Source organism: Neomonachus schauinslandi, chromosome 9 (genome assembly GCF_002201575.2).
Source record: "Neomonachus schauinslandi chromosome 9, ASM220157v2, whole genome shotgun sequence".
Classification (NCBI taxonomy): domain Eukaryota; kingdom Metazoa; phylum Chordata; class Mammalia; order Carnivora; family Phocidae; genus Neomonachus; species Neomonachus schauinslandi.
Window position 1 is genome coordinate 27,793,025 of NC_058411.1, and position 27,665 is coordinate 27,820,689.

The 27,665-nt window shown below is 37.7% G+C and overlaps 1 protein-coding gene across 3 annotated transcripts in view; it reads left to right on the forward strand.

Annotated features, from left to right (window-relative positions):
• Window positions 1-27,665, forward strand: part of NUMB (NUMB endocytic adaptor protein) — a 194,182-nt gene that overhangs the window by 110,064 nt on the left and 56,453 nt on the right. For all 3 annotated transcript variants that reach the window (XM_021679777.1, XM_044918347.1, XM_021679778.2), the window contains one exon: window positions 18,696-18,836. In XM_021679777.1, the coding sequence (XP_021535452.1) occupies window positions 18,711-18,836 (126 nt within the window). In that variant the 5' untranslated portion in view covers window positions 18,696-18,710. The remainder of the gene's footprint in view (window positions 1-18,695; window positions 18,837-27,665) is intronic.

Sequence of the window (27,665 nt, forward strand, 5' to 3'; positions counted from 1 at the left end):
CGCTGATCTTCTGGGGGAGGGGCCTGTTGCCGTGGTTCCCAAATGTCTTTGCCAGAGGCAGAATTGCCCCGCCCTTGCCCATTCCAGGCTAAGTAATCTGGTTGGGTTTACTCTCGGGAGCTTTTGTTCCCTGCAAGCTCTCCGTACAGCTTTGGAGGACGAGAGTGAAATAGTGGCCTCCCAGTCTCCGCCCCAGAGGAGCCGAGAACTCGGGCACCCATTCCTCAGTGCGCCCCCAGAGAAAAGCAGTCAGTCACTCCCGTCTCCCCGGTCTCCGGCCACACTCCGTGCTCACCCAGCCTGTGACTGAGCATTTCTATCTCTGGCACCGGACTCGGTGTGGAGTCTCCAAACCCAGCAGATCCCTGTGGTGCGCTCCCACACCACTCCTCCCGGGGAAGGAAGGGGAGCCTCCCCAGATCTGCCTCCTGCTGGGTCCCTGCTGGAGGAGCAGTGGCCCGACTGTGCCACAGATCACGGTTTATGGCAACCCCGAGCTGAGAGCCCACTCTTCGGCTCCGTCTCTGCAGCTGGCTTCCCCGCTCCGATACCTGGGAGCTCTGCCGCACTCAGGCACCCCCAATCTTTCTGTGACCCCGAGGGTCCTGAGACCACACTGTCCCACGAGGGTTCCACCCCCCGCTTAGCCACTGGAGCGATGCCCCTCAGCAGAGCAGACTTTTAAAAGTTCCGATTTTGTGCTCCGCTGCTATATCACTTGCCAGAAGCGGCCGACGGAGGCCCCCTCCCCCGCTGTCTGATATTCCTCCCGAATATCACCTCGGATTCACTTCTCTGCATGTCCTACCTTCCAGAAAGTGGTCGCTTTTCTGTTCAGAGAGTTGTTGCTATTCTTTTCTTCAATCTCCTGTTGAGTTTTGTAGGTGTTCAGAATGGTTTGATCCCTATCCAGCTGAATTCCTGAGACCAGACGAAATCCAGGTCTCCTACTCCTCTGCCATCTTGCTCCGCCCCCCAGCCAAAGCAGTCTTGAAGAAGAAGAACCAAACTGAAGGTATCAGAAACCTAGATTTCAAGATATGCTACAAAGCTGTAGTAATCAAACTAGTATCATCTGGCACAAAAATAGACAATATAGATCAGTGGAACAGAATAGAAAACCCATGAGGAGCCTGGGTGGCTCAGTCGGTTGAGTGTCTGACTCTTGATATTGGCTCAGGTCATGATCACAGGGTGCTGGGATTGAGCCGCATGTCAGGCTCCATTCTTAGCAGAGTCTGCTTGGGGATTCTCTCCTCCCTCTGCCCCTCCTCCAGCTTGTGCACATGCACACGCTCTCACACTCTCTCTTTCTCAAATAAATAAATCTTAAAAAAAAAAAAACTTATATACAACTCAACACCCCAAAAAACAAATAATCCAATTAAGAAATGGGCAGAAGACATGAACAGACATTTCTCCAACAAAAATACACAGATGGCCAACAGACACATGAAAGGATGATCAACGTCACTCATCATGAGGAAAATGCAAATCAAAATCACAAATGAGAGATCACCTCACACCTGTCAGACTGGCTAAAATCAACACAAGGAACAACTGGTGTTGGCAAGGATGTGGAAAAAGGGGAACCCTTTTGCAGTGTTGGTAGGAATGCAACTGATGCAGCCACTCTGGAAAACAGTATGGAGGTTCCTCAGAAAATTAAAAAATAGAATTACCCTGTTATCCAGCAATTGGACTACTAGGTATTTACTACCCAAAGAATATAAAAATACTAATTCAGAGGGATACATGCAGCCCTATCTTCATTGCAGCATTATCTACAGTATTCAAATTATGGAAGCAGCCCAAGTGTCCATCGATAGGTGAATGGATAAAGAAGGTGTAGTGTTTTATACAATGGAATATTACTCAGCTAGGAAAACAAATGGAATCTTGCCATTTGCAACAATGTGGATGGATCTAGAGGGTATAATGCTAAGTGAAATAATTCCATCAGAGAAAGTCAAATACCATATGATCTCACTGGTGGGAAAAAAAAAACAAAACAAAAGAAATGAACATATTAAAAAGGAGACAAAAACAAAAATAATAGACTTAACTATAGAGATCAAGTTGATGTTTACCAGAGGGAAGGTAGGTGGTGGGATGGGTGAAATAGGAGAAGGGAAGTAAGAGTATACTTACGATAATCGCTAAGTAATGTATAGAATTGTCGTATCACTAATTGTACACCAGAAACTCATATAATACTGTATGTTAACTGTACTGGAATTAAAAAAAAAAAAGAATTAGAACATTATTGAAACTTTGAAGTCCCCATGTGAACCTTTCCCAATTACGTGCCTTTTACTTTTCCCTCAGTAACACTGCTCTTAATTATGTTTGTATTTTCTTTATAGTTTTGGTAATTATGTATGTATCCCTAGATGTTGTTTAGTTTTGCATATTTTTGAGAGGCAGTGTAATGTCAGGGGTCTAAGAGCACAGATTCTCATGACAGGTGGTTATGCCATCATGTGATTAGGGCGTATTACTTCTCCATGCCTGTTTCTTCATGTATGGGTAATAGAGATTAAAAATAGAATTCACCTGGGGCGCCTGGGTGGCTCAGTTGGTTGAGTGTCCGACTCTTGGTTTTGGCTCAGGTCATGATCTCAGGGTTATGGGATCCAATCCTATGTCGGGCTCTGTGCTCAGCACGAAGTCTGCTTGTCCCTCAACCTCCCCCTCTGCGTCTCCCGTCTTTCTTTTTCTCTCTCTCTCTCTCAAATAAAGAAAGAAAGAAAGAAGATTTGAAAAAAACAGAATTTACCTGATAGGGCTGTTATAAGGATTAAATGAATCATTATATGCAGAGTGCACAGTGTACGGTGCCTATTACACAGGCAGTATTGTTTGAGTGTTAGTTGTTAATATCTATATAAAGGAATCATAACATCCTTCTTCAACATTGTGAGATTCATCCATGTTATATTCTGTAAATCATTCATTTTTACTTCTTTTTCTCTTGATTAATTTATTATTTTTTAAAACATTTTATTTATTTATTTGACACAGAGAAAGAGAGAGAGAGCAGAAGCAGGGGGAGGGCAGAGGGAGAGGGGAAGCAGACTCCCTGCTGAGCAGGGAGCCCAACTCAGGGCTCAGTCCCAGGACCCTGGGATCATGACCTGAGCCGAAGGCAGACACTTAACTGACTGAGCCACCCAGGCGCCCCTGAGATTTATTTTTCATTAAGGTATCATTTTTACTTCTGGGTAGTATTCCAGTGTGTGAATATTCTGTATTTCTTCTGTGAATGGATAATTAGATTCTAGTGTTATTCTTTTACTGTTACTAACCACAAACAATGCTACACAGACATTATGTTGTACACCTTTCTGTGCACATGTGTAAGAGTTTCTCAGGGATATATACCTAGAAGTGGAATTGCTGAGTTGTAAGGGTATGTGTGTCTTCAACTTTCCTACGCAATGCCAAATTAGTTTTCAAAATGGTTGCACCAATTTATGCTCCTATTAAGGGAATAAGAATGAATGCCTGTTGTCCCATATCTTATTGTTTGATTCTTTAATATTTGTTAAACTGATAGAGGTAAAATGACATAGGGTGTTTTGACTGGCATGTTCCTGATTACTACTGAGGTTGAGCATTTTCTTCATGTATTCATTGGTCATTTCTCTAACTTTGTAAAATACTTATAGTATATTTGCTCATTTTCCGTTGATACTCTATTTTAAACTGATAATTTGATTTGCTTATTGTTTTTTAGAAGTCTTTAAATGTTAGGATACTAATATTTTGTTTATATATGGTATATATTCTCCTAATTTGTGGCATGTCTTTCATTTTCAGATGATCTTTTACAAACATTTACAGATTAAAGGAAATTCTTTTGTTAGATTAGTGTCTTGTTTGGGGTGTATGTATAAAATATAGTTTCCAGAATCTTTAACCCATACTTTAAGAAAGTGAGGCTTTTGCAGACTTACTCTGTAGTTCATTCCAATGTAAATAACCACTATAGAAAAACTCTTGCATTGTTATAGAGTTAGTGGTCAATAGCTCTTATTAAAACTTTTTTATATTAAAATAATCCAACTTTATAACCATAAAGTTAACTACATAATGCCATATTGGTAAGTCATTGTTAGAAATTATACCTTTTGTGCCATTAATTCTTGGTCTTTTTAGTTTTATTACGTTTTTCCAATAGATAAGACCATTTCCAGCTTGTGGCTCACCATGTGAAACAATTATTGTTCTTTTTTCTGTATTAGAGAATTTTGTTTTAAGACATAATAGTGGTATACTTTATGTGACTGAACTGGCCATAGATGATTCATTTGGGAATTTTAACCTCCTACATTGTTGGGTATAACAAGTCAGATGAACCTTTGCTTGCTTACCAGTTAAGTTTTTCTTACAGAGAATCAATTTAGAAAGCTTTCCTTTATTTGGAGCTTTATTTTGCCATTTTTTATTTGTGATGTCTTTTTTTTTTTTTTTAAGTTATTTATTTATTTATTTATTTGAGAGAGAGAACGAGATAGAGAGAGCATGAGGGGGGGAGGGTCAGAGGGAGAAGCAGACTCCCTGCCGAGCAGGGAGCCCAATGCGGGACTCGATCCCGGGACTCCAGGATCATGACCTGAGCCGAAGGCAGTCGCTCAACCAACTGAGCCACCCAGGCGCCCTATTTGTGATGTCTTATAGGGAGCATTTAGGAGCTGATCCTGTAATTAATTTGTCTCTTCCCTTTAATGCGGGCTTCCCGTGGTTAGGGACAGTTACTTCTTCTTTCTTTTTACTTTTTTTCAAGTGGGCTCCACGCCCAGTGGGGCCAACATGGGGCTTGAACTCACAACCCTAAGATCAAGACCTGAGGTGAGATCAGGAGTTGGACACTTAACCAACTAAGCCACCCAGGTGCCCCAGGGACAGTTATCTCTTAACAGTCTGTAAGTTTGCACATGAAACTCCTACTGTAGTACCATTCACACAGTGGATACCTGATAATTTATCTATCTATTATTATCTATCTATATATCTCTTCTTGTTCTTTGTTCTTTCCTATGTAGAGCAAATTACTGTATGTGCATGTAATCCTTCATACTTTATACTTAGACAGTGTTAAAGAAATTCGTTTATTTTGTCAAGCATGAGGTTAATTACCATGAAAAGTGTGACAGTTCAGCTGATTTTTGATCATTGTAGATAAGACTTCCTATTTGAAACAGTTGAGCTGTTACTTTGTTTTAGAATATTGTCTTTAATGTCAGCATTAATAGTAGAATCTCATACACCTCTCTCCCACTGAAATTGTCTCAATGTGATTTCAACAGATTGTATCAGTGAATAGTGCATTTTCTAAAGCTGTTACGGAAATAAGATTCAGGAGCTTCTTTTTTTTTTTTTTTTTTTTTAAGATTTTATTTATTTGACAGAGAGAGACAGTGAGAGAGGGAACACAGCAGGGGGAGTGGGAGAGGGAGAAGCAGGCTTCCCGCTGAGCAAGGAGCCCGATGCGGGGCTCGATCCCAGGACCCTGGGATCATGACCTGAGCCGAAGGCAGACGCCTAATGACTGAGCCACCCAGGCGCCCCAAGATTCAGGAGCTTCTACTATTAACCATTTGGATCCAGTTTACCATCATCTACAGGATTACTTAATAGTAGCCTCCTAATTGTCTCCCTGCCTTCATTCTTGTTCTCATCAGTCCATTCTTCTTTTTTGTTTTTTAAGTGAACAATTCAGTGGTATTTAGCACATTCACAGTGTTGTACAACCACCACTTCTATCTAGTTCCAAAACACTTTTTATTCACATATAATTAGCATATAGTGTTAGATTAGTTTCAGGTACAATATACTGCCTCAGCAATTCCATACAGTACTCGTTGCTCATTAAAAGTGTGCTCCTTTAAAAAAAAAAAAAAGATTTATTTATATATTTTAGAGAGAGAGAGAAAGGGAGAGGGAGAGAATCCCAAGCAAACTCCCCACTGAGCTCGGAGTCCAAGGGCTGGGCTCAATCCCACGACCCCGAGACTGTGACCTGAGCTGAATCCAAGAGTCGGACGTTTAACCGACTAAGGCACCCCATCATAAGTGTACTCTTAATCCCTTTATCTGTTTCATCCATCCCCCCACCATCTCCCCTCTGGCAGCTACCAGTTTGTTCTCTGTATTTAAGAGTGTGGGTTTTTTTGTTTGTCATCTTTTTTCTTTGTTCGTTTGTTTTGTTTCTTAAATTCCACGTATGAGTGAGATCATATGATATTTGTGTTTCTCTGACTGACTGACTTCACTTAGCTTTATATCCTGTAGAGTCCATGTTGTTGCAAATGGTAAGATCTCATTCTTTTTTATGACTGAGTAGTATTCCATTGTATAAATATACCACATCTTTATCCGTTCATCTATTCATGGACACTTGGGTTGCTTCCCTATCTTGGCTATGGTAAATAATGCAGTAAACATAAGGGTGCATATATGTTTTTTTGAATTTGTGTTTTCGTTTTCTTTGGGTAAATACCCAGTAGTGGAATTACTAGATCATATGGTAATTCTGTTTTTAACTTTTTAAGGAAACTCCATACTCTTTTTCCACAGTGGCTGTACCAGTTTACCTGAAAGACTCGCTTGAGACCTAAAGACACAGGCAGATTGAAAGTGAAGGGGTGAAAAAACATTTACAATGCAAATGGAAGTGCAGAGAAAGCTCGGGTAGCAATACTTATATAAGCAAAATAGAATTTAAAACAAAGAATATAACAAGAGATAAAGAAGGACACTGTGTAATCAGAAATGGAACAATCCAACAAGAGGATATAACAATTGTAAACATTTATACACCCAACATGGGAGCACCTAAATACAAAAAGCAACTATTAACAGAGATACAGGAAGAAATCAACAGTAATACAATAATAGTAGGGGAATTTAACATCCCACTTAAATCTATGAGTAGATCATCCAGATTGAAAATCAACAAGGAAACTAGTGGCTTTGTTTTTTTGGTTCTTTTTATTTTTTAAAGACTTTATTTTTTTAAGTAATTTCTACACCCAATGTGAGGCTCAAACCTAAAACGCTGAGAGGCTCAAACCTAAAATGCTGAGATCGAGTGACATGCTCTACTGACTGAGCCAGCCAGGTGCCCAGTGGCTTTCATGACACATTGGACTAGATGGATCTAACAGATATATACAGATATATGCAAAAGCAGCAGAATACACATTTTTTTTAAGTGCACCTGGAACATTCTCTAGAGCAGATCATGTTAGGCCCTAAAACAAATCTCAATAAATTCACAAAAACTGAAATCCTGTCATGCATCTTTTCTGACCAGAATGGTATGAAACTAGAAATCAATCACAAGAAAAAAAATCTGGAAAGAACACAATAAGTGAAGTCCAGATAACATGCTCTAAACAATGAATGGTTCAACCACGAAATCAAAAAGGAAATCTTCAGTCCATTCTTAACCCAGCAGCAAAACGCAAAACTAAGTTCTATATAGAACCTTCCCGTGGCTTCCCATTTCTCTCAGAGGAAAAAATCAAAGTGTTTAGCCTACAAGACCCTATATGACTTTGCCCTATGTAACCCATCTGGTTTCATCTCTCCTAGTCTATTGTTTCATTTTGCACTGAACGCACTGACCTCCTTTCTGTTTGTCAGGTACTCTAGGCAAGCCACCCCCTCAGGGGATTGCACTGATTTTCTTTTTCTGGAATTCTCATCCTGCTCGCATGGCTTACTTTTTTTACCTCCTTCAATTCTTTGCTCAAATGTTACTTTCTTAACTTAAAACTTTATCACTGCCTCCAGCACTTCTAATCCCCCTCTTAACCCTGTTCATCTTTTTCTGCATAGCTTTACTGTCTTCTAACATACAAGTCAGTGGTGTGCTAGTAAGTGTTTCACTACTAGTTCTCCGAGTGTAGTTATGATGGTTGATATTTCTGTTTGTGCTGATGAGTAAGGTGAAAGTGAAACAAGGAAGATGTGCATCAACATTTCACTGATATGTCAATGGCCTGAGAAACTTCTTTGCTCAACTGGATAATAGTTTTGAAATACTAGAAGAATATGTTCTCAATTTTTTTGTGCTATTCATAATGTAATGGTTATAGATACCACATACTTTTGAGTTTAGTCAACATTTTCTCCATCAGTTTCTTAGATCTAGACAGTCACAAAACATTCAAGCTAAGACTGTAGTTTTTGCCAAGTTCCATGGTATAAATACTGTCACCATGGCCGATTTCAAGCCACCAACATGAAGTCAGTGAACATGATGTTGTGGACAGATATACAATAGCCCAGCATTACATAGCTCTTCCACCATACAGATACAAAATCATAAATAATTTCAGCAGCATAGATAATAAAACATAGTAAAATAATTAGGAAGTGATGAGTTTTTAGTATTTATTGCCTTTGTTTTAAAATAACATATAATTTTACATTTTTATTTTTCCTTTTTTATTTTATATTTCCTTTTATTTTATTTTTCCTTTTAATTTTTAATAAAGGCTGTGTTTAACACCTGGTTTGCAAACTTGCAAAGAATGAAATAATAATGTAGTGAATAAATGAGAATTTATCATTTGAACTTACCACTCAGCACACCACTGTAAATAATTTGCCTTTTTATTTTCTGTCTATCTCCTTCATAGAGGCAGGGTTTTTGCTCTATATTTTATAATTTATTGCTGCATGGCATGGTAGGTAGTCAATAAATACTTATTGAATACATTTTAATGAAAATATTTGAGGTTTTTTGTATATAAATTAAAATTTACATAAACAAATGCCTGTACTAGGTGTTGAGTGAAACAAATCTTGTCTTTAAAGAAATGTGAAACCTTTTTTCTCTTTTCTTTTTTTTTTTTAAGATTTTATTTATTTATTTGAGACAGAGAGAATGAGATACAGAGAGCATGAGAGGGAGGAGGGTCAGAGGGAGAAGCAGACTCCCTGCCGAGCAGGGAGCCCGATGCGGGACTCGATCCAGGGACTCCAGGATCATGACCTGAGCCGAAGGCAGTCGCTTAACCAACTGAACCACCCAGGCGCCCCTTTTTTCTCTTTTCAGATATGAATTTTTGATTATAACAAAAGTATATAAATCTTATTTCTCTGAATTACTAGATCTAGATTGTAAAAATACTGCTCTGAAAAGGACAGAAAGACTTTCAAATTTGCCTTGCTTAGAGTAAGATATGTGATCACTTTTTAAAAATTTTTTATTTACTTTTTCTTAAAGACTTAATTTTTTTTTTAAAGATTTTATTTATTTGAGAGTGAGTGAGAGAGAAAGTACAAACGGAGAGGGGCAGAGGGAGAAGGAGAAGGAGACTCCCCGCTGAGTGGGGACCCCCCCCCCCCAAGGTGATGTGGGGCTCTATTCCAGGACCCTGGGATCATGACCTGAGCCAAAGGCAGACCCTTAACTGACTGAGCCATTCGGGTGTCCCTTAAAGACTTTATTTATTTATTTTTTTAAGATTTTATTTATTTGACAGAGGGAGACACAGCGAGAGAGGGAACACAAGCAGGGGGCAGTGGGAGAGGGAGAAGCAGGCTTCCCACTGAGCAGGGAGCCTGCAGCGGGGCTGAACCGAAGGCAAACACTTAACAACTGAGCCACCCAGGTGCCCCAAAGACTTTATTTTTAAGTAGTCTCTACAGCCGACCAGGGACTCGAACTTAATAACCCTGAGATCAAGAGTTCAATGGTCTGTGGACTGAGCCAGCCAGGTGCCCTGATCCCTTTTTAATAAAAAGAAAAAAAGCATATGTATAGAAAAGGACAAAGAAGAAACTCCAATGCCAATGGCAGTTTTTTCTGCTTAATGGGATTATAGGCCATTTGTATTTCATTCTTTGGACTTTACTGTTTTTTTGTGCTCTTTACAAGTAACATTTGTTACTTTGGTAAAATTACTTTAAGAGCAGTTTCATTATCATACAGTGGTGAAGTATTTTAGTTGAAAGAAGACAAAAGTAAAATATTACAATTAGAAAATACAGTGTGAAGAAACAAAGAGAAATGAAAAGGCCACAGCATATTTGAAAGGCTTGATTTTCATAGGATTTTATAGGGAGGTACTGGGAGATGAGGCCAGAAAAAGGTTGGGTTCAAATTGTAGAGGTTCCTGAAGGCCAAAGTCACAAATTAAACTGTAGAATCTTCAACAGTTTTTGAAACAATCAAGGATGAATTTTAGGAATATTAATCTGGCATAACCATATAGGAAGATTAGAGTCCAGGGGTTGTTGCAGAAGTTCATGGATAAAGTGCCCCCCCCCTTTTTTAAAAAAAAAAAAAACCAGGGCTGTTAGGAATAGGAAGGACTGAATGCCAGAGATACGCTGATACTCTCATCCAGTAGCATCAGTTGATGGACTGGGTATAGAAGAATTATGGAAAAGTGTCAGAGATGGACCTAGAGTTTGTTGTCATTTTAAAGCTTTGATGGATATAAAAGTACTATGTAGAAATAGGAAAATCAGGAAGAAGAGCTTGTTTGAAAGGAAAGATAAATTTGATTTGGAGACATCTTGAGTTGGAGTTGGAAGTACAACACTGGAATTCACACACACAAATCAGGGCTAGATCTTAACTCTCTATGGAATGTATACATATACATATATAGAGAGAGAGAGAGAAAAAAATTATGCTTAAAATTAGTTGACTTTAACTCATTAAAAAAAATCTCAGTTCAGTATATAATCTTTGAATTCGAAGAAGGAAAAATATAGCTGCAAACTTAAATATTGACGGGACATTTAAATTTTGCTAATAAGGTGAATTACATTGATTTTTGGATGTTAGCTAACTGCATTTCTTAGAAAAACTCCATGTGGTCTTGATGTATTATCCTTTTAATGTTTTGTTTGGTTTGATTTGCTAAATTTTTGTTTAGAATTGTTGCATGTATGCTTATGGGAGATATTTGTCTGTAGCTTACTTTTTAAATAATGTTTTTGTTTGGTTTGGGCATCAGAGTAGTGTTAGCCTGAGAGAGGAATTTGAAAATATTCCCTCCTCTTCAACTTTTTGGGAGGAGTTTGTATAGAATTGGTATGATTTCTTAAATGTTCGGGAGAATTCAGCAGTGAATCCATTTAGCCTAGGAGTTGTCTTTGTGGAAAGATTTTTTTTTTCTTTTTAAAGATTTTATTTATTTATTTAACAGAGAGAGAGAGAGAGAGCACACAAGCAGGGGGAGTCGCAGAGGGAGAGCGAGAAGCAGGCTCCCCACAGAGCAGGGAGCCCAATGCGGGACCCGATCCCAGGACTCTGGGATCATGACCTGAGCTGAAGGCAGACACTTAACTGACTGAGCCACCCAGGCGTCCCATTTGTGGAAAGATTTTTAACTATAAATTCAGTTTCATTAATAGGTTAGGTATAGGCCTGTTTAGATTATCTATTTCTTCTTGAGTAAGCTGTGGTAGTTTGGGTCTTGCAAGATATTTTTCCATATTGTCCATGAATTTATTAGCAGAAACTTGTTCATAATATTCCTTTATTATTCTTTTTAATGTCTCTGGAATCTATAGTGATGATACCTCTCCATTCTTGATATTGGTCATTTGTATCTTTCCCCCATTAGTGTGGCTACAGGTTTATCAGTTTTATTAATCTTCTCAAAGAATCAGCTTTTGATTTCCTTTTCTCTGTCTTTGTTTTCCTACTTTACTGCTTTCTGTTCTGATCTTTACTAGTTCCTTTTTTTCTGCTTACTTTGCATTTCTTTGTCCCTTTAGTTTCTATAGGTGGAAGCTGAGAACATGGATTTAAATAAGACCCTTTTTTAAAAAAAATATGGACATTTAGTGCAGGATTTCTCAATAGTGGGACTATTGGCATTTTAAGCTGAATAATGTTTTGTTGAGAGGGCTGTCCTATGCATTATAGGACATTTAGCAGTATCCCTGGTCAGTACCCACTAGATGCCAATAGCAATCCCCGGCAACAACCAAAAATATTTCCAGATACTGCCAAATGTGTCCAGATGGGCAATGAATGTCCCTGATTGAGAACCACTGGTTTAATGCCGTAAATTTCTAGGTAGTGCTTTTGCAGCATCCTGTAAATTTTTATATATTGTTTTCATTTAGTTCAAAATACTTTCTGAATTCCCTTTTGATTTGTACTTTTACCCATGGGCTATTTTGAAATGTAGTTTCCAAATATTTGGTGACTTAATTCTGTGGTCAGAGATCATACTTTGTACGATTTGAACCCTTTTGAATTTGAGACTTGTTTTATGGCCCAGAACATGGTCTATGTTTGTAAACATTCCACATGCACTTGAGAAGAATGTATATTCTGTTATCATTGAATAGAAGAATTCTGTAAGTGTCAATCAGGTCATGTTGGTTAATACTGTTGTTCAAGTTTTGCTGTTTACATCCTTGCTGATTTCTGCTTATTGATTATTCTATTGATTATTGAGAAGGGAATATATAGCCATTCCAGCTTTATTTTGACTAGTATTAATTGGTGTATTGTCTTCTGTCCTTTTACTTTCAACCTATTTGTGTCTTTATGTTTAAAGTGGGTTTATTGTAGGCAGCATATAATTGGATCTTGCTATTTTATCCATTAATGAAGAACTAGTTGGTCTGTTTGACTACTGGGAAGTTTGTGTCACTGCTTAAAGTGCTGTCTCCCCTAACAAGTGTATTCCTGATCTCACAGGGGAACATGTAGAGATGGGGGCCAATTTGGTGGACAGGTTGGAGGGCTATTGCATTCTCCTCACTGTTCCTGCCTGGGACCAGGCAGGAGCACGTGAAGGCAGGGCAACCCTCTGGGACTGTAAAGGGAGCCAACAACTGTGCCTGAGAGAGATGGGACTTTTGGAATCTGTCTTGCACTGTTGCTGACCAGTCATAATCTTCACTGGCCTTAGTACTCTGTTAAACCAGGTGTTAACCTATTAGTTGTTGAGTTGTGGAAGGTCAAGCAGTGGATGCCAGGAGAGGAGCTCAGCACAGTGACTGTTTACCATCTAGAATGTAAGCATTGCAAAAATATAATCACTGGTATGGCTGTATTAGTATATACTGGCCAATTATGTGATATGTGCACCTCTGTTTATCATGTTTGAGTATTCTGGGTTTAATTCTAATTACTGCATCCTAACTCCTATTAGGAAAGGAGGAAAATAAAGAGATCACCACAGGAAACGTTTTCACCTACCATGATTGTCTATGGTTGCCCTGACCTCTCCCCTGAGCTTCAAGGCTTACATACATCTCTACTTCGAAGCCCTATCAACAAGCCCCTCAAATTCAACAGTTCAGTTTGCTGAGGCTTAAAACTTAGGAGTCATATTTGTATCTCTTTCTCTTCCCCATCTTCTGTAGTCAGACACCAATTCCTGCTGTTGACTTTTCCCACAAAGAGAATCCTGTTGATTTAGCAAAGCTGAGGTTATTAAACTTACAGCAACAAAGGAAAGCACCACTTTGACAGAGTCTTGGTAGTTAGGGGAAGTTAGGAAAGGGTATTTCTAGGGTTTTAAGATTGGGATTCACATGGTGTAAGGCACATCCTTCAAGATGGGGAACTGGTTAGGGTGGGCAAAGTTTGTGACATGGTATTTGGAATTAGTGGACATAATAAGAAAAGGCTCTTGAAGTAATTTGTTATCCTGTCAGGAGAGCTCTTTGCCCTGATGTACACACTGTTTGCCCAGATAAGTTAGTTTGTAAGAATTTCCTGAAGCAAACAGTAAAGCTAATTACTGGTTTAGTCTTATCATCCTGGGCAAAAAAAATTTCCTGAGGCACAGTTATATCATGTTGACTCAATTCTCTCTGCTACTCTTACTTTTAAACTTTTCTTTACTCCTCTTTTTTCTCCCTACACCACTGCCCTAGTTCAAGCTCTTGTCATAACTAGCCTAGACTATTTAAAATGCCTTCTAACTCATCTATAGTCTTTTGCCCTCAGATTTGTTTTCCATACTGCCACCAGAGTAATGTAACTGTATTGCAACTCTGACACTGATGTGTGTAAAACCTTTTAGTGGCTTCTGGTTGTCTGTAGGATAAAATCAGCACCTGATCCTTGTCTGCACTCTTTTTGCATTGCTGTCCAGCATTTAATTTCCTGCATCTACACATTTGTTGATGCTGTTGCCTCCACCTGGAATATTTTTTCCCTCCTACTATATGTGGCTTCCTTTAAAAGTTAAGTCGGGCGATATCTCCTATAGGAAATGTTTCCTGAACCCAAACTGTGCTTCGATAACACTATAGTGCTATTATTACATTCACCATATTGTACAGAAATTACCTTTTATGAGGGGAGAGAGCCACCTAAAGCCAAGTTGTCTTATTTCTGTATCCACTAGCATCTGCATTAGGGCCCATCACATAGTAAGTTCTATTTTTACTGACCCAAACAAATTGGGACAGAAGGGGAGGACTTAAGGACTTAAGGGGAGATAAGAGCTGATGATTTAACTTTAAATTGATGTATTTGAGGCAACATCCATGCACCCAAATAGAGAAATTTAAATACAAGAGCAAGATTTAAAAGTATTATTGGGAAATAATGATTTCCCAATAGTAGTTTGAATTGATTATTTCACCAAGAGTGATAGTGTAAACAAGAGAGCACAGATTGAGGACTGATATTTGGGAAATATACTCGGTGGGAGAAAGTACAGGAAGCCCTCAGAGATATCAGTAGCAACAGAAATGTTGAAGATAAATCAGAGGCATAGAGATATTGTGGTGGGGAGAGCCAAGGAGGAAAGAAGTGTACAGAGGAGAGCTGGAATCATGGTGTTAAAATTGGCAGAGCATTTAAGGAGTATGGGAACTGTGAAAAGATTTTCTGAATTTGACAGTGTTACGTAGCTAGCAGAATGGGGATTTCATTTCTTTTTTTTTTTTTCTTTTCTTTCCTTTTTTTGTAGGACAAAGTAAGATTTTTTGTTCTCAGTTTTTAAACTGGCAAAAATACATCCTTTACCTGTGTTCAACCAGGACTTTGTCAAGGGGTGTGGTTTTCTTTATTTGGGAGTAAAGTTTAACTTTATTGAGGGCCTGTAGTAAATGTGACTTTGAATTAACACATTTTCTATTTTTTTCTTGTTATCTCTTTTGTCTTTGTGAGCAAAATCATTATATATAGATTACTTGAAAACAGAATGTTTGGACTCTCCCTTGATGTGTTAATTCTTACTTTAATTACTAGATTATTTACAGGCCATTGGTAGTTACCCTTTAAGAAGTAGCAGGCAAGATATTATCATTCGTATTTTCATTTTACCAAGTTCATTTTAGAACTATTATGATTATATCACTCATTTTCAAAAAATTTTCAGCCATGAAACCCTTTCCTTAAACGTATATGGAATCCCAATATGTGAATCAGATAGAGTTTGTATGAAGCTGTGACAGGGACCTGAAGTCCCTCCTAAGTTGAGTCTAACCTTCTAACTTCCTTCCCTTTTTGTCCAACCAGTGGGGCTACTTAAAGCATAGTTTGAAAATCACTGATATGTAATACTCTTTGTAGAAATGCTGATAACCATATTAGTACTGAAGGTCACAAGATATTTAGATGTCAAGTCAGTTGACACTTTCACTCTGTTCTCTTATTGGTCAGTAGGATGTACAACAATAAATAGCTGCCCAAAGAGCAAATAAACTTGTACTAAAATTATTTAAACAGAGGTTGTATGGCTTCCTTTAAGGGAAGTTGTCAGAGTGGTTCCTTTGTCAATGTGACGCTGGACTACCGTTACATCTGCAGTCTCCTTCTAACACCAGTGATTCTCTCTGGTCTTATATGTGGCTACATTTATCCTACCTAGTAAATATTATCTAAATATGATGGGGTTCTATTTTATCTTTTAGTTCTTCAATTTTATAGTGTGCCATGTATATGAGAGGTCCTGTGTTAAAATGCAGGGGTAGTATTTAAATAAGATAGAGTTTACTATTAAGGAAATAGAAAATTGCTGTAAGGCTTGATGAGTACAGTAAAAGAAGTAATCAGAAGCCTATGAAATGAAAGGACCTAACCCAGGCCAACTCTAGGAACTTGTCAGAAAAAATGCTGGCTTCCCTGAAGACTCCCAAGTTGACTTCAAAGATGAGTAGACTTTAACCAGAGGCAAATAAATAGGGAAAGGTCTTTCTAGGCAGAGAGAAGAACATATAAATAGGCTCTGAAAGAGGGCATGCATGCCTTGTTTGGAGATCTGTAAGTAGTTTAGTATGGCTGGAGCTTAGCATGTGAATAGGGATTGGTGAGTGAAGCCAGATGAAAAACGTCTGTGTTTTGCCAAGTTGAGGAATTTGGACTTTATCTTGAAAGTGTTGTGAAGTGAGTTAAGGATTTTAAGCTGAGCAATTGCATGGTCAGATGTGTGTTTTAGAAAGCATTCTGGCACTAGTCAAGAGAACAGATTAATGAACCTTTCTTGGCAGCAAAGCAACCATTAAGTAATAGACTTTTGCAATAATTTACACAAAAATGTCTGAGGATAGTAGAACTGATGTGGGTGGGAGAATGAAATCAAGATATACTAAGGAGGCAAAAGCTAGAGTTATTGGTCAGAGACAGTGAATTCGGGGATGACTCTTAGTAGGGCTATTCCCCTACTAAGAGAAATTAAGAAGGAATTTCATGAGCTTTTTGCCTCAAGATTCTTAGAGTGCCAACTTGAGCAAGGATATGGGTACTTTTTTATTTTTTTATATTTGTATTTGCATATATTTTTAAAGTGATATGAAGAAGTAATAACAGGATGTATTATCAGGGAAGGTTATGGAATTTTTAAAAAATCTATTAGATTAAGGTAGACTCTTACTTAAGATAGTTTAGGAATGAGTGATCTACTTAAAGGGAAAGGAATGGACTACCTTTTGTCCAGTCGTTTGATTATTTAATACCTATTTCATATACTCCATAAATCAATTTTGGTTTGAGAATAAATTCATTTTTAGAAAATCCAGGGATTTTTACATTGCCATTTGTTTGTCAGAATTTTTACCTTTTAAGAAGGTATGTGGTAAGATTGGCTTGTCTGTATAAACTAGCTAATTTAGTAATAGTTCTGCTGTGACATGCATTTTAAGATACAAAATTATTTTCCTCAATGCAAACTTTGATTTTCAAGTCTTTAATTGGTGTCATGTGGGAATTAATGTTTAATCCGTTGCTTTTTAACACTCCTAACAGAAGGATGTTTCCCTTTGTGTGCTTTGTCACATCATTTTCAAAAGTTAAGATCTCTTTTAGGCTGGTTGAGGTGGTTAAATCCCTTCAGGGAAAGAATGACCAATGCTGTGCTCCTTAACAGAAAACTAGAGGTAGTGGTTTCAGATTTTGAGATCTGCTCTGTAAAGGGACACCATTCATTATGTTTATTCATTGGTTCTTGATTGTTCTGTTGTTTCTTTTTTTTTTTTTTTTTTAAGATTTTATTTATTTATTTGAGCCAGAGAGAATGAGAGAGAGAGCGCGTAGGGTCAGAGGGAGAAGCAGGCTCCCTGCCGAGCAGGGAGCCCGATGCGGGACTCGATCCAGGGACTCCAGGATCATGACCTGAGCCGAAGGCAGTTGCTTAACCAACTGAGCCACCCAGGCGCCCCTGTTCTGTTGTTTCTTATCAGTTAAGTCTTCCTTCCCTGTAGATTTGTGATTTCTACTGTACCTTTGAAAGCATTAGAGAGGTACCTCTTCCAGTGACAAAACAAAAAATTGACTATAGTTTAATACCTTAATTTACAAAGTTAATGGTGAGACTTGGACCTTTATAATTGAAAGCTGTTAGTTTACTTTCATTCTATGATGATTTTAGATATGAAAGTACATTCTGATGTTATACTACTTGCAAGAAATTTTTTCCTTGGAATAATTTAATCCTAGTAGAACTTTTTCTTCTTTACGTTTATTTTTATTTTTTTAAAGATATTTATTTATTTATTTATTTATTTATTTATTTATTTATTTATTTGCGAGAGCAAGTGAGCACAAGCGGGGGGAGAGGCAGTGGGAGAAGCAGACTCCCCACTGAGCAAGGAGTCTGACGTGGGGCTCTGTCTCAGGACCCTGGGATCATGACCTGAGCTGAAGGCAGACGCTTAACAGACTGAGCCACCCAGGTGCCCCTCTTCTTTATGTTTAAAAGAAACTTTATTTTCTTCCTTTTTATAAAAGATGTTTTATAAACAGGTTATAGTCCCTGCTTTGTTTAATGTTTTCTAATAGTAAGCCAAAAGATCCCTAAATTTTAGTGTTTAGGAATGGTTTTTTCCTAGTAAGTATGGAAGTTTTCAGAATGTTTTCAGAAATTGTTAGCAGTCTATAATTTGGCCTTCATGTACAGATTTCCTTATTCAGGAGTTAGAATGGATTTGAGGGGTAAATCAGAAGGAACACTCATTGGATTATTACAGTTAAAATGCTTGTAAGTTCTTCGAATAACATCTCTTCAAATCTTAGAGGTTGTTATAGTTTTATAAGAACTAGTATTATAGTTGTTTTTTTGAAAAGTGAAATGATTTGTTTGAGCTTAGAGTTACTCTGAGAGGAGGGATACTAGTTGCTCATTTTCTATTAAACCAAAATGTTTCATTTGGGACATTAGTTTTTTCTCAGCATGGTAATCCAAAGTTTAAATATGTGAGAAGGTAATAATTACTTTTTCATATTTCTTCTACTCTGTCTGCAGGTTGTAAAAATTAAAATGAACAAACTACGGCAAAGTTTTAGGAGAAAGAAAGATGTTTATGTTCCAGAGGCCAGTCGTCCACATCAGTGGCAGACAGATGAAGAAGGGGTTCGTACTGGAAAATGTAGCTTCCCAGTTAAGGTAAGAGCTCATGTTTCTATAATTCTAGATGTGGAAAAGAATTGACAGCCTATTATATGTGAAATCCCATTGATTGGGACAATTAAAAGAAAATCCTCTAAAAACTAATCCCTTCATCTTCTGCTTCAAAGTAGAATTAATAAGAAAAATATAATTAGTGATTTTTTTCTCTTTATATTTTAAACAGGAATTTCTGATATATAATATGGAATCACTACAAATAGATCACTTCTGATGAGAAACTAATCCTGAAATATCTAAAAATCCCAAATTATCAAGAATCAAATTATTTTGAGTAAGAAATACTTACTAAGTGGTAGGGCAGAGGGAAGAGGAGTCTGTTTTCTTAAATACAGGCCTGGTATGTTCTAGAAAATCTTAAAAGAGTTAAAAGGGATTTTCTCTTCAATCTTTTAACTGTTAACTGTACAGAGGGCATTTAAATTAATGCCTTCATTTGTCAGATCAGAAAATGGAAGCTCAAAGAAGTTAAGAACATAGTGAAGAGGTAGAGAAAAGGGGTATCATACAGGTGTTTTTTCTTACTACTACTTGACACTCTGGAGAAAAAGGGTAACATTTAAAGTCATGAAAGAAATGTATATGCTATACTGTTTAGTGAGAAGCAGTTTATAATTATGTAAGCAGTCTATGAGATGTATTAAGTGTGGACACAAAAATACAGAAGGAACTAGACCAAAATGTTAGTATCTTCAAGAAAAAAATTTAGTCTAATATAAAATGTTAATATTTTCCCCTTCTTTCTACATCTTCTTATGTGTGAATATTCTTACTGTGATTTTCTCCTCCTTGTACTGCCTCAGTACCATTGATTTAAACATAGCCTGAAGCTTCAGAAAGGAGAAAAATTTGTATGACAGGAAAAGTGATTTGTAGAATCTACAGGTTAAATAAATACATGTGTTTTTTTTTTAAGATTTTATTTAAGAGAGAGCACGAGTGCGTGTGCACACAGGAGGGGCAGAGGGAGAGAGAGAATTTCAAGCAGACTCCCCACTGAGCAAGGAGCCCAACACGGGGGCTCAATCCCACAACCCTAGGATCATGACCTGAACCGAAACCAAAAGTCGGATGCCCAACCAACTGCACCACCCAGGTGCCCCAAAAATACATGGTTTTTAAAATTCACAAATTTTTCCACAGTCTGTCAATAACTAAACATTTTCCTAATTTCTTAGCTTTGTCTACTTAACTCATTTGCTGAAACTTCTTTTATAGGAATAATAAACTTAAATTTTTAATTTAAAATTTTGGGTATGATATTAAAATATGAAAAAATCCCTCATACATAAAAACTAACACTGTTCTCTACAACCTCCCCCAACCTCATCCCAAAGAGTAGGCTCATTTTGATTGTACAAGTTGAGTATCGTGGAAATGGGTACTCTTACACATTGTTGATTACTTGGAGTATAAATTGCAAACTCTTAGGAAGGCAATTTGGAAATATCAGTTAAAATTTTATTTTATTTTTTAAAACTTGGGGTTTACATTTTGTTTTAAAGATTTTATTTATTTATTTATTTATTTGTCAGGGGTGAGAGAGAGAGAGAGAGAGAGCACAAGCAGGAGGAGCAGAGAAGCAGGTTCCCCACAGAGCAAGGAGCCCAATGTGAGACTCCATCCCAGAGTCCTGGGATCATGACCTGAGCTGAAGGCAGACACTTAACCCACTGAACCACCCAGGTGTCCCAGTTAAAATTTTAAATGCACTTTTCATTTGACCAGAAATTTTACATTTAAGAATTACATTTAGGGGCACCAACTCTTGATCTCAGCTCAGGTCTTAACTTCAGGGTCATGACTTCAAGTCCTGCATTGGGCTTCATGCTGGGCATGGCGCCTACTTAAAAAAAAAAAAGAAAGAAAGAAAAAAGAGAATTACATTTAAGGGGCACCTGGCTGGTTCAGTCAGAAGAGCATGTGACTCTTGATCTCAGGGTTGTGAGTTCAGTCCCTACATGGGTATGGAGATTAATTTAAAAAATAATAATAATAAACTTAAAAAAATTATGGGAGGCAAACCATAAGAGACTCTTTTTTTTTTTTTTTTTTTTTTAATTTTTTTTTTTTTTAAAGATTTTATTTATTTGCGAGAGAGACAATGAGAGACAGAGAGCATGAGAGGGAGGAGGGTCAGAGGGAGAAGCAGACTCCCTGCTGAGCAGGGAGCCTGATGCGGGACTCGATCCCGGGACTCCAGGATCATGACCTGAGCTGAAGGCAGTCGCTTAACCAACTGAGCCACCCAGGCGCCCGAGACTCTTAACTATGGAGAACAAACTGAGGGTTGATGGAGGGGAGGTGTCGGTGGGGGATGGGCAAAATGGGTGATGGGGATTAAGAAGGGCACTTGTGATGAGCACTGGGTATTATATAAGTGATGAATCACTAATTCTGTTCCTGAAACCAGTATTACACTATATGTTAATGAACTAGAATTTAAATAACAACTTGAAACAAAAAAAAAATTATATTTAAGTACATTCATAGATATACTGACAGAAGTGTTCATTAGCATTGTTTGATAGCAAAAATCTGGAAACAAGTTAAATAGCTATCATTCTGGGATTTGCTAAAGAAATTATGACATCCAGGGCAACCCTCTCAGGTCCCCTCCCTCTTCGGAAGCTTTGTACTTTATCACTCAATAAACTCTGTACTATCACTCAAAAAAAAAAGAAAGAAAGAAAAAGAAATTATGACATCCATTAAGTGGAATTATTTGCCACTCTTAAGGAACAAGGTAGACCTTTTTCCATACATTTAGTAAATTTTTTTTGAAGACCTACTATGTGCCAGACATATGCTAAGTGGTAAACAAAAAGACAGTTCTTGCTCTTGTGGAGTTTATAGTATACTTGTGCGAATATAGACTTTAATTAGATATTTGCATTAATAATACATGATTATAAACTGAGATAAATGCTTTTTAAAAAGGGAAGGCTGTAGTACAAGAAGTTATATGAGATGAACCTGGAAAGAATTAGGGTGGGGCCTTATAGGCCATGTTAAGGATTTGGGACCTTAAGAATAATAGGAAGCCACTACCTGGTGTGTGTTTTTTTTTCATTATTTATTTATTGTGGTAACATACATAACAAAATTTACCATTTTAACCATTTCCATGTGTACAGTACAGTAACATTAATGACATTCATATTGTTGTGCAGTCATCAGCACCATCCATCTCCAGAACTTTTCATCTTCCCAAACTGGGACTCTGGGTGTGGTGTGGTTTGGAGATAGTCAGTCCATAGTGGATGTGAAGAGTCTGGTGAAAGATTATTACAGTAATCCAAAGGAGTGGATTACTCTGGACTAGGGTGGTAACTGTGAGGAGAAAGAAATATAAGTAAATTGAGAGATAATTAAGAGATAAAGGCAACAGGAATTGGAAATGGACTGGACCCAGGGAATGAATGGTGTTAAGGATGACACCTAGTTTCTTGTCCCAAACTGATAGAGGTGATGATCATTGACATAGGAAACACTGAAAGAATATTCTCTGATATGCTCACACAGAAAGATAACTTTAATGTATTATTAGGTGATAAAGGCAAGGCCCAGGACAATGTATATAATATGATTCTGTTTATAGTTAAAAAGAAAAAAATCTATATATCTGCTTATGTATATAAGAAATATCTGTAAGAAGACACAAGTAAACCTGAATTATAGAATGGGAATGAAGGATTGGGGATCTTTTTACTTTTCGATGTATATCCTTTGGAACTAGTGACATTTCTTATGAGCATGTATCATATTTGTAATAAATAAGCATATATGTATATTTAAAAAACCTCATTTACAGGATTCTGAGAGGCTGATATATAGTATTGAAGTAATTGAAGTAAAGTTAGTTGAAGCACTTCCAATTGGCTGTGAAATGTACAGCTTTTAAATATTTTCTTTTTAAAGATTTTATTTATTTATTTGATGCAGAGAGAGCACAAGCAGTGGGGGGAGCTGCAGGCAGAAGGAGAGGGAGAAGCAGGCCTCCCGCCGAGCAGGGAGCCCGATGTGGGCCTCAATCCCAGGACCCTGGGATCATGACCTGAGCTGAAGGCAGACGCTTAACGACTGAGCCACCCAGGCGCACCAGCTTTTAAGTATTTTGTGTGAGATAAATAAGATTTAGTATCATTCCGTGCTACTGTCATTTGTCATAAGAAACAGTTGATGGGCATGTACTTTAGAGATAAACATGTAAGATGTGAGATTTACATGTTATGCAGGCAGGGGAGCTTATTTAGGGTGTTTTTTGTATGGTCTTCTCCAGATGGCCTCTTGAAATCCTTTCTACAAGACATTCATCCTCTCTGCTAGGCTGTGGCTCCCCACCCCTTATCTGCCTTCCCTTCCCACCCTGCATGCATATACAAGTGACACATGGTTGGATAAGAGAATCAGAACCTGAAATTGTTTTCAGTAGCCTAAAAATAGATAAATTTCCTCAGTCAAATATAGCTGAGCAAATAATGTCTTATCTGTCGTTGCCTTAGGGACCACTGAATTCTGAACCTAATGAGTTGATGTAAAGAGTTCCCCATATAGACAACTAGTAGGGTGGTGGGCATGCTCACTGAGGAAGAACATGTTTGAGAGTAGAGAGGATGAATTCCTTTTGAGGTGCCTGTGAGATGTGTGCATGCAGATCCCCACTCACCACAAGCACCATGAATTTTGATTTTGATATTACAAATAAATTCTAGTAGGTAGTTTGCAAGTATGGAATCCTTGAATAATGAGGGTTGACTATGTATAACTTACCATTGAAGTTGTAAGTAAGTGAGATTGCCTAGAGGAAGTAAGGGAAGGGGAGGGTCTATGACAAACATAGAAGGGACAGGCAGTGAATGGGTATCTTCAAAGGAGAGTAAGAATGAGAGGTAGAAAGGGAAACCTGGAGAGTATGATCTCAGAAGGCAAGGTTTCAAGGAAGGAGAAAGGTCAAATGCTATAAAGAGATCAAGGAAGAAATGAAACTTCATTAGATTAAAAATTTGAAAGTCTTGGTGACTTTGATGATAGCACTTATGGGGAATCATGAGGATGGAATCTAGATTGAGGAGTGAATGGATGCAAAATAAGGAAGATGATGACAAATCTAGAGATTACTAATTCAAGAAGTTTGTCAGACAAGATTGTGTGAGGATGGGAAGGGGTGAAAGGGAAGTATTACAAAGAGTACAAGGAAACTTTTGGTGTTGATGGCTATTTATTATATTGATGGTGATGATGGTTTCTCAGGTATATACAAAAACTCAGCAAATTGTAACTTTGTATATAGTTCATTATATGTCAATTATATCTCAACAAGGTGGTTAAATTTTTTTTTCAAAGGAGAACAGAGGGCGCCTGGGTGGCTCAGATGGTTAAGCGTCTGCCTTCGGCTCAGGTCATGATCTCAGGGTCCTGGGATCGAGTCCCGCATCGGGCTTCCTGCTCCTTGGGAGCCTGCTTCTCCCTCTGCCTCTCTCTCTCTCGCTGTCTCTCATGAATAAATAAATAAAAAATCTTTAAAAAAAAAAGGAGAACAGAAAGGCAGAATAAAAAAGGGAGTGTGAGGTTGAGAAACTGTGTGTGTGTGTTGTTTTAAAACTGTTTTAACAATTTTATTAGATGTAGTTTACATACCATAAAATTTACTCATTTAAAGTCTATAAATCACTGGTAGTTTAATTTTATGTTGAGTCTTGTGTTTAATGTAGGAGAGACTTGAACTAAAGGGACTTTATAAAGAAGCATGTAGAGAGTGGCTTAGTTTTAGATGGAGGAAGGATACTGCTTCTATTTTAACAGTAGCAAAGGTGGAAAACAGGGTATAAATGCGCTTAAATTTATGGTGTTGGTGGCTTAAGACTGACGGAGTTCTATTTTAAAGACATATTTTCTCAAGGAAATATGAAGTGAAGACATCTATAGAAGAGTGAGGAGAGAAGTTGTGGAGTTAGGCTTTAAAGACAGTGGAGTAGCTACTTCATAGAATGGGAGATCTAGAATACGCAATTACCGGGAATAGAAATGGGATTACTAGGCAGTAATCAAGTGAAATGACAACTCATTTGATATCTGCCATGTATGTTTAAGTATACTGGTGCCTATGTAAGTATAATAATTTAGTATTACAGTAGTGATTAGAGGAGGTTTCAAACCTTGTCTTGCAATTCTGCTAGAATAACAGATAATCTTTTTAATAGGGGAGGAATTTTAATGTTAGAAGTCAGGTGTTACCTATAAAAATTAATGTAGTGGTTCTCAAAGTGAGGTCCCCAAAACCTTTTGTGGGATCCTGATGTACTTTCTCTGTGTGAAGCCAGTTTCTTTCTTTTTTTAAGACTTTATTTATTTGAGAGAGAGAGAGAGAGAGAACACATGTGCACAAGTTGGGGGGAGGGGTAGAGAGGGAGAAACAGACTCCTCGCTGAGCAGGGAGCCTGACTTGGGGCTCCATCCCAGGATTCTGGGATCATGACGTGAGCTGAAGGCAGATGCTTAACCGACTGAGCCATGCAAGTGCCCTAGCCATAGTTTCTTTATATACTTCAAAACAACATGTTCTGACAGATTGAATGTAGATGCAAATTTGAGAATCCACTTTTCTTTTAAGCCAGATATTTGAGAGATTTGCAGAAATGTGAAACAATGCCACTCTTCTCACAAAATTGTTTCATTTTGGAAAATATAGTTATTTTTCAATAAAAATGTCATTAATGGGAGATTGTCTACCAGTTACTCTCTCTCTCTGTTATCTTCAATAAACTCTGCTTTCACCTCCTGCTGGCTTGTCTCTGATTTAAGGACCGTCTTGGCTCATCCTCTGGGATCCCCTCTGGGTCCTTGGACCTGGCCTGCCTGCATCACTAATTCATGGGACATTGTGGAAAGTGCTTAGAAAGGTATTTCTTTTCTTTTTTTTTTTTTTTTTTTAAAGATTTTATTTATTTATTTGCGAGAGAGAGAATGAGAGACAGAGAGCATGAGAGGGAGGAGGGTCAGAGGGAGAAGCAGACTCCCTGCCGAGCAGGGAGCCCGATGCGGGACTCGATCCCGGGACTCCAGGATCATGACCTGAGCCGAAGGCAGTCGCTTAACCAACTGAGCCACCCAGGCGCCCTAGAAAGGTATTTCTTAAGTTGTGGATAAAAACTTGCCCTAGACTAAAATCTGCTCTGACTCCACCTACCAAAGCTTAAAATCAAGCCTCAGAATGATCAAAATGCCTAAATGTATCCCAGAACAAAGGTCATGAATATTTATAGGAATACAATAGTATCAGCATCCAAGATGGTTAAATTTCCAATGTCTGGCATCCAGTTCAAAATTACCAGTCATGCAAAGCAGCAGAAAAATACAACTTATAATAAGGAGAAAAATCAAAGAGAAATAGGCCCAGAAATAACCAAGAAGATAACATAACAGTGTAGTTAACTACACTGGAACTAAAATTTTAAAAAATAATAAAAGCTTTTAAAAGTTAAAAAATGGGGGCACCTCGCTGGCTCAGTTGGAGGAGCATCTTGATCTCAGGGTGGAAATTTCGAGCCCCGTGTTGGGTGTAGAGATTACTTAAATAAACTTAAAAAATTTTTTTAAATGTCATTTTTGTTAACAGGTAATGGGTTTTATTATCATTTTTCAATGAATTCAATTTTTAAAAGTAAGATTCTTTGTTTTAATTTCTAATATAGTAAAATTATCATAGATATAACTGACACAAACAAAAATGCTTTGGAGTCGGGGCGCCTGGGTGGCTCAGTTGTTAAGCGTCTGCCTTCGGCTCAGGTCATGATCCCAGGGTCCTGAAATTGAGTCCTACATTGGGCTCCTTGCTCTGTAGGAGCCTGCTTCTCCCTCTGCCTGCCACTCCCCCTGCTTGTGCGCTCTCTTTCTCTCTCTCTCTGACAAATAAATAAAATCTTCAAAAAAAATTTTTTTGGTTGTTAAATTGGTGGAATCTTTAAGCTAGCTCATCGATCCTTTGATTTGTAATTAAAATCTTAATTCTCTGATTATGTAGAATGTATATAGAATGCTAAAATGGACCTTCTATTGGATAGATTGTGGATTTCATAATATCTTTAAATTGGGCAGGATAGAGGCTTAAGGGACTGGATACAGAATTCATGCTTATTAGTATTTAATCACGTGGTTGGTCCTCCAGGCAACCAGCTGCCACTCTTAGATGCTTTCCGAAAGTTGCCTCCTTTACATAACAAAAGACACCTTTATCACTTTCAATATTCAGGAAATCCCAAGGATTTGGGGAGCTGTGAGTCAGGAACTGTGGGCAAAGACTAGATATATATGAGAAATACATTGTGGTCATCTGAATGCCCAAATCTGTATTTCTTGTAAATCACAATATCACACAGGCTTTTCTTATTTTGCATATAACCAAATAACCATGGTACAGAAAGTAGAGCTCTTACTATTTCAGTATTTCTAATAGGCTAGGTCCTAATCCAGTGGTTTACCTACCATATAACAAGTATAATCTGTAATTTCAGAAGATTTTGGTGCACAGTGTTAATGCCAAATGAGAAGTTGCTAAATGTACTTTATCAAGAAAAAAAACACAGATGCACAGGATAAAAAGTAAAGTGGGAAAATACAGATACCAATGAAATTTTAAAAATTAAGATTCTATGCAAATAAACTTGAAAACATGGATAAAATTGGTAATACTCTTAGGTTATATAAATGACCAAAACTGACTCCCCAAAAAACTAAAAATATAAAAAGACTCATTCGTGTAGAAGAAATATTATAAGATGTAAAAGAATTACCTACCTCCTTTTTTCT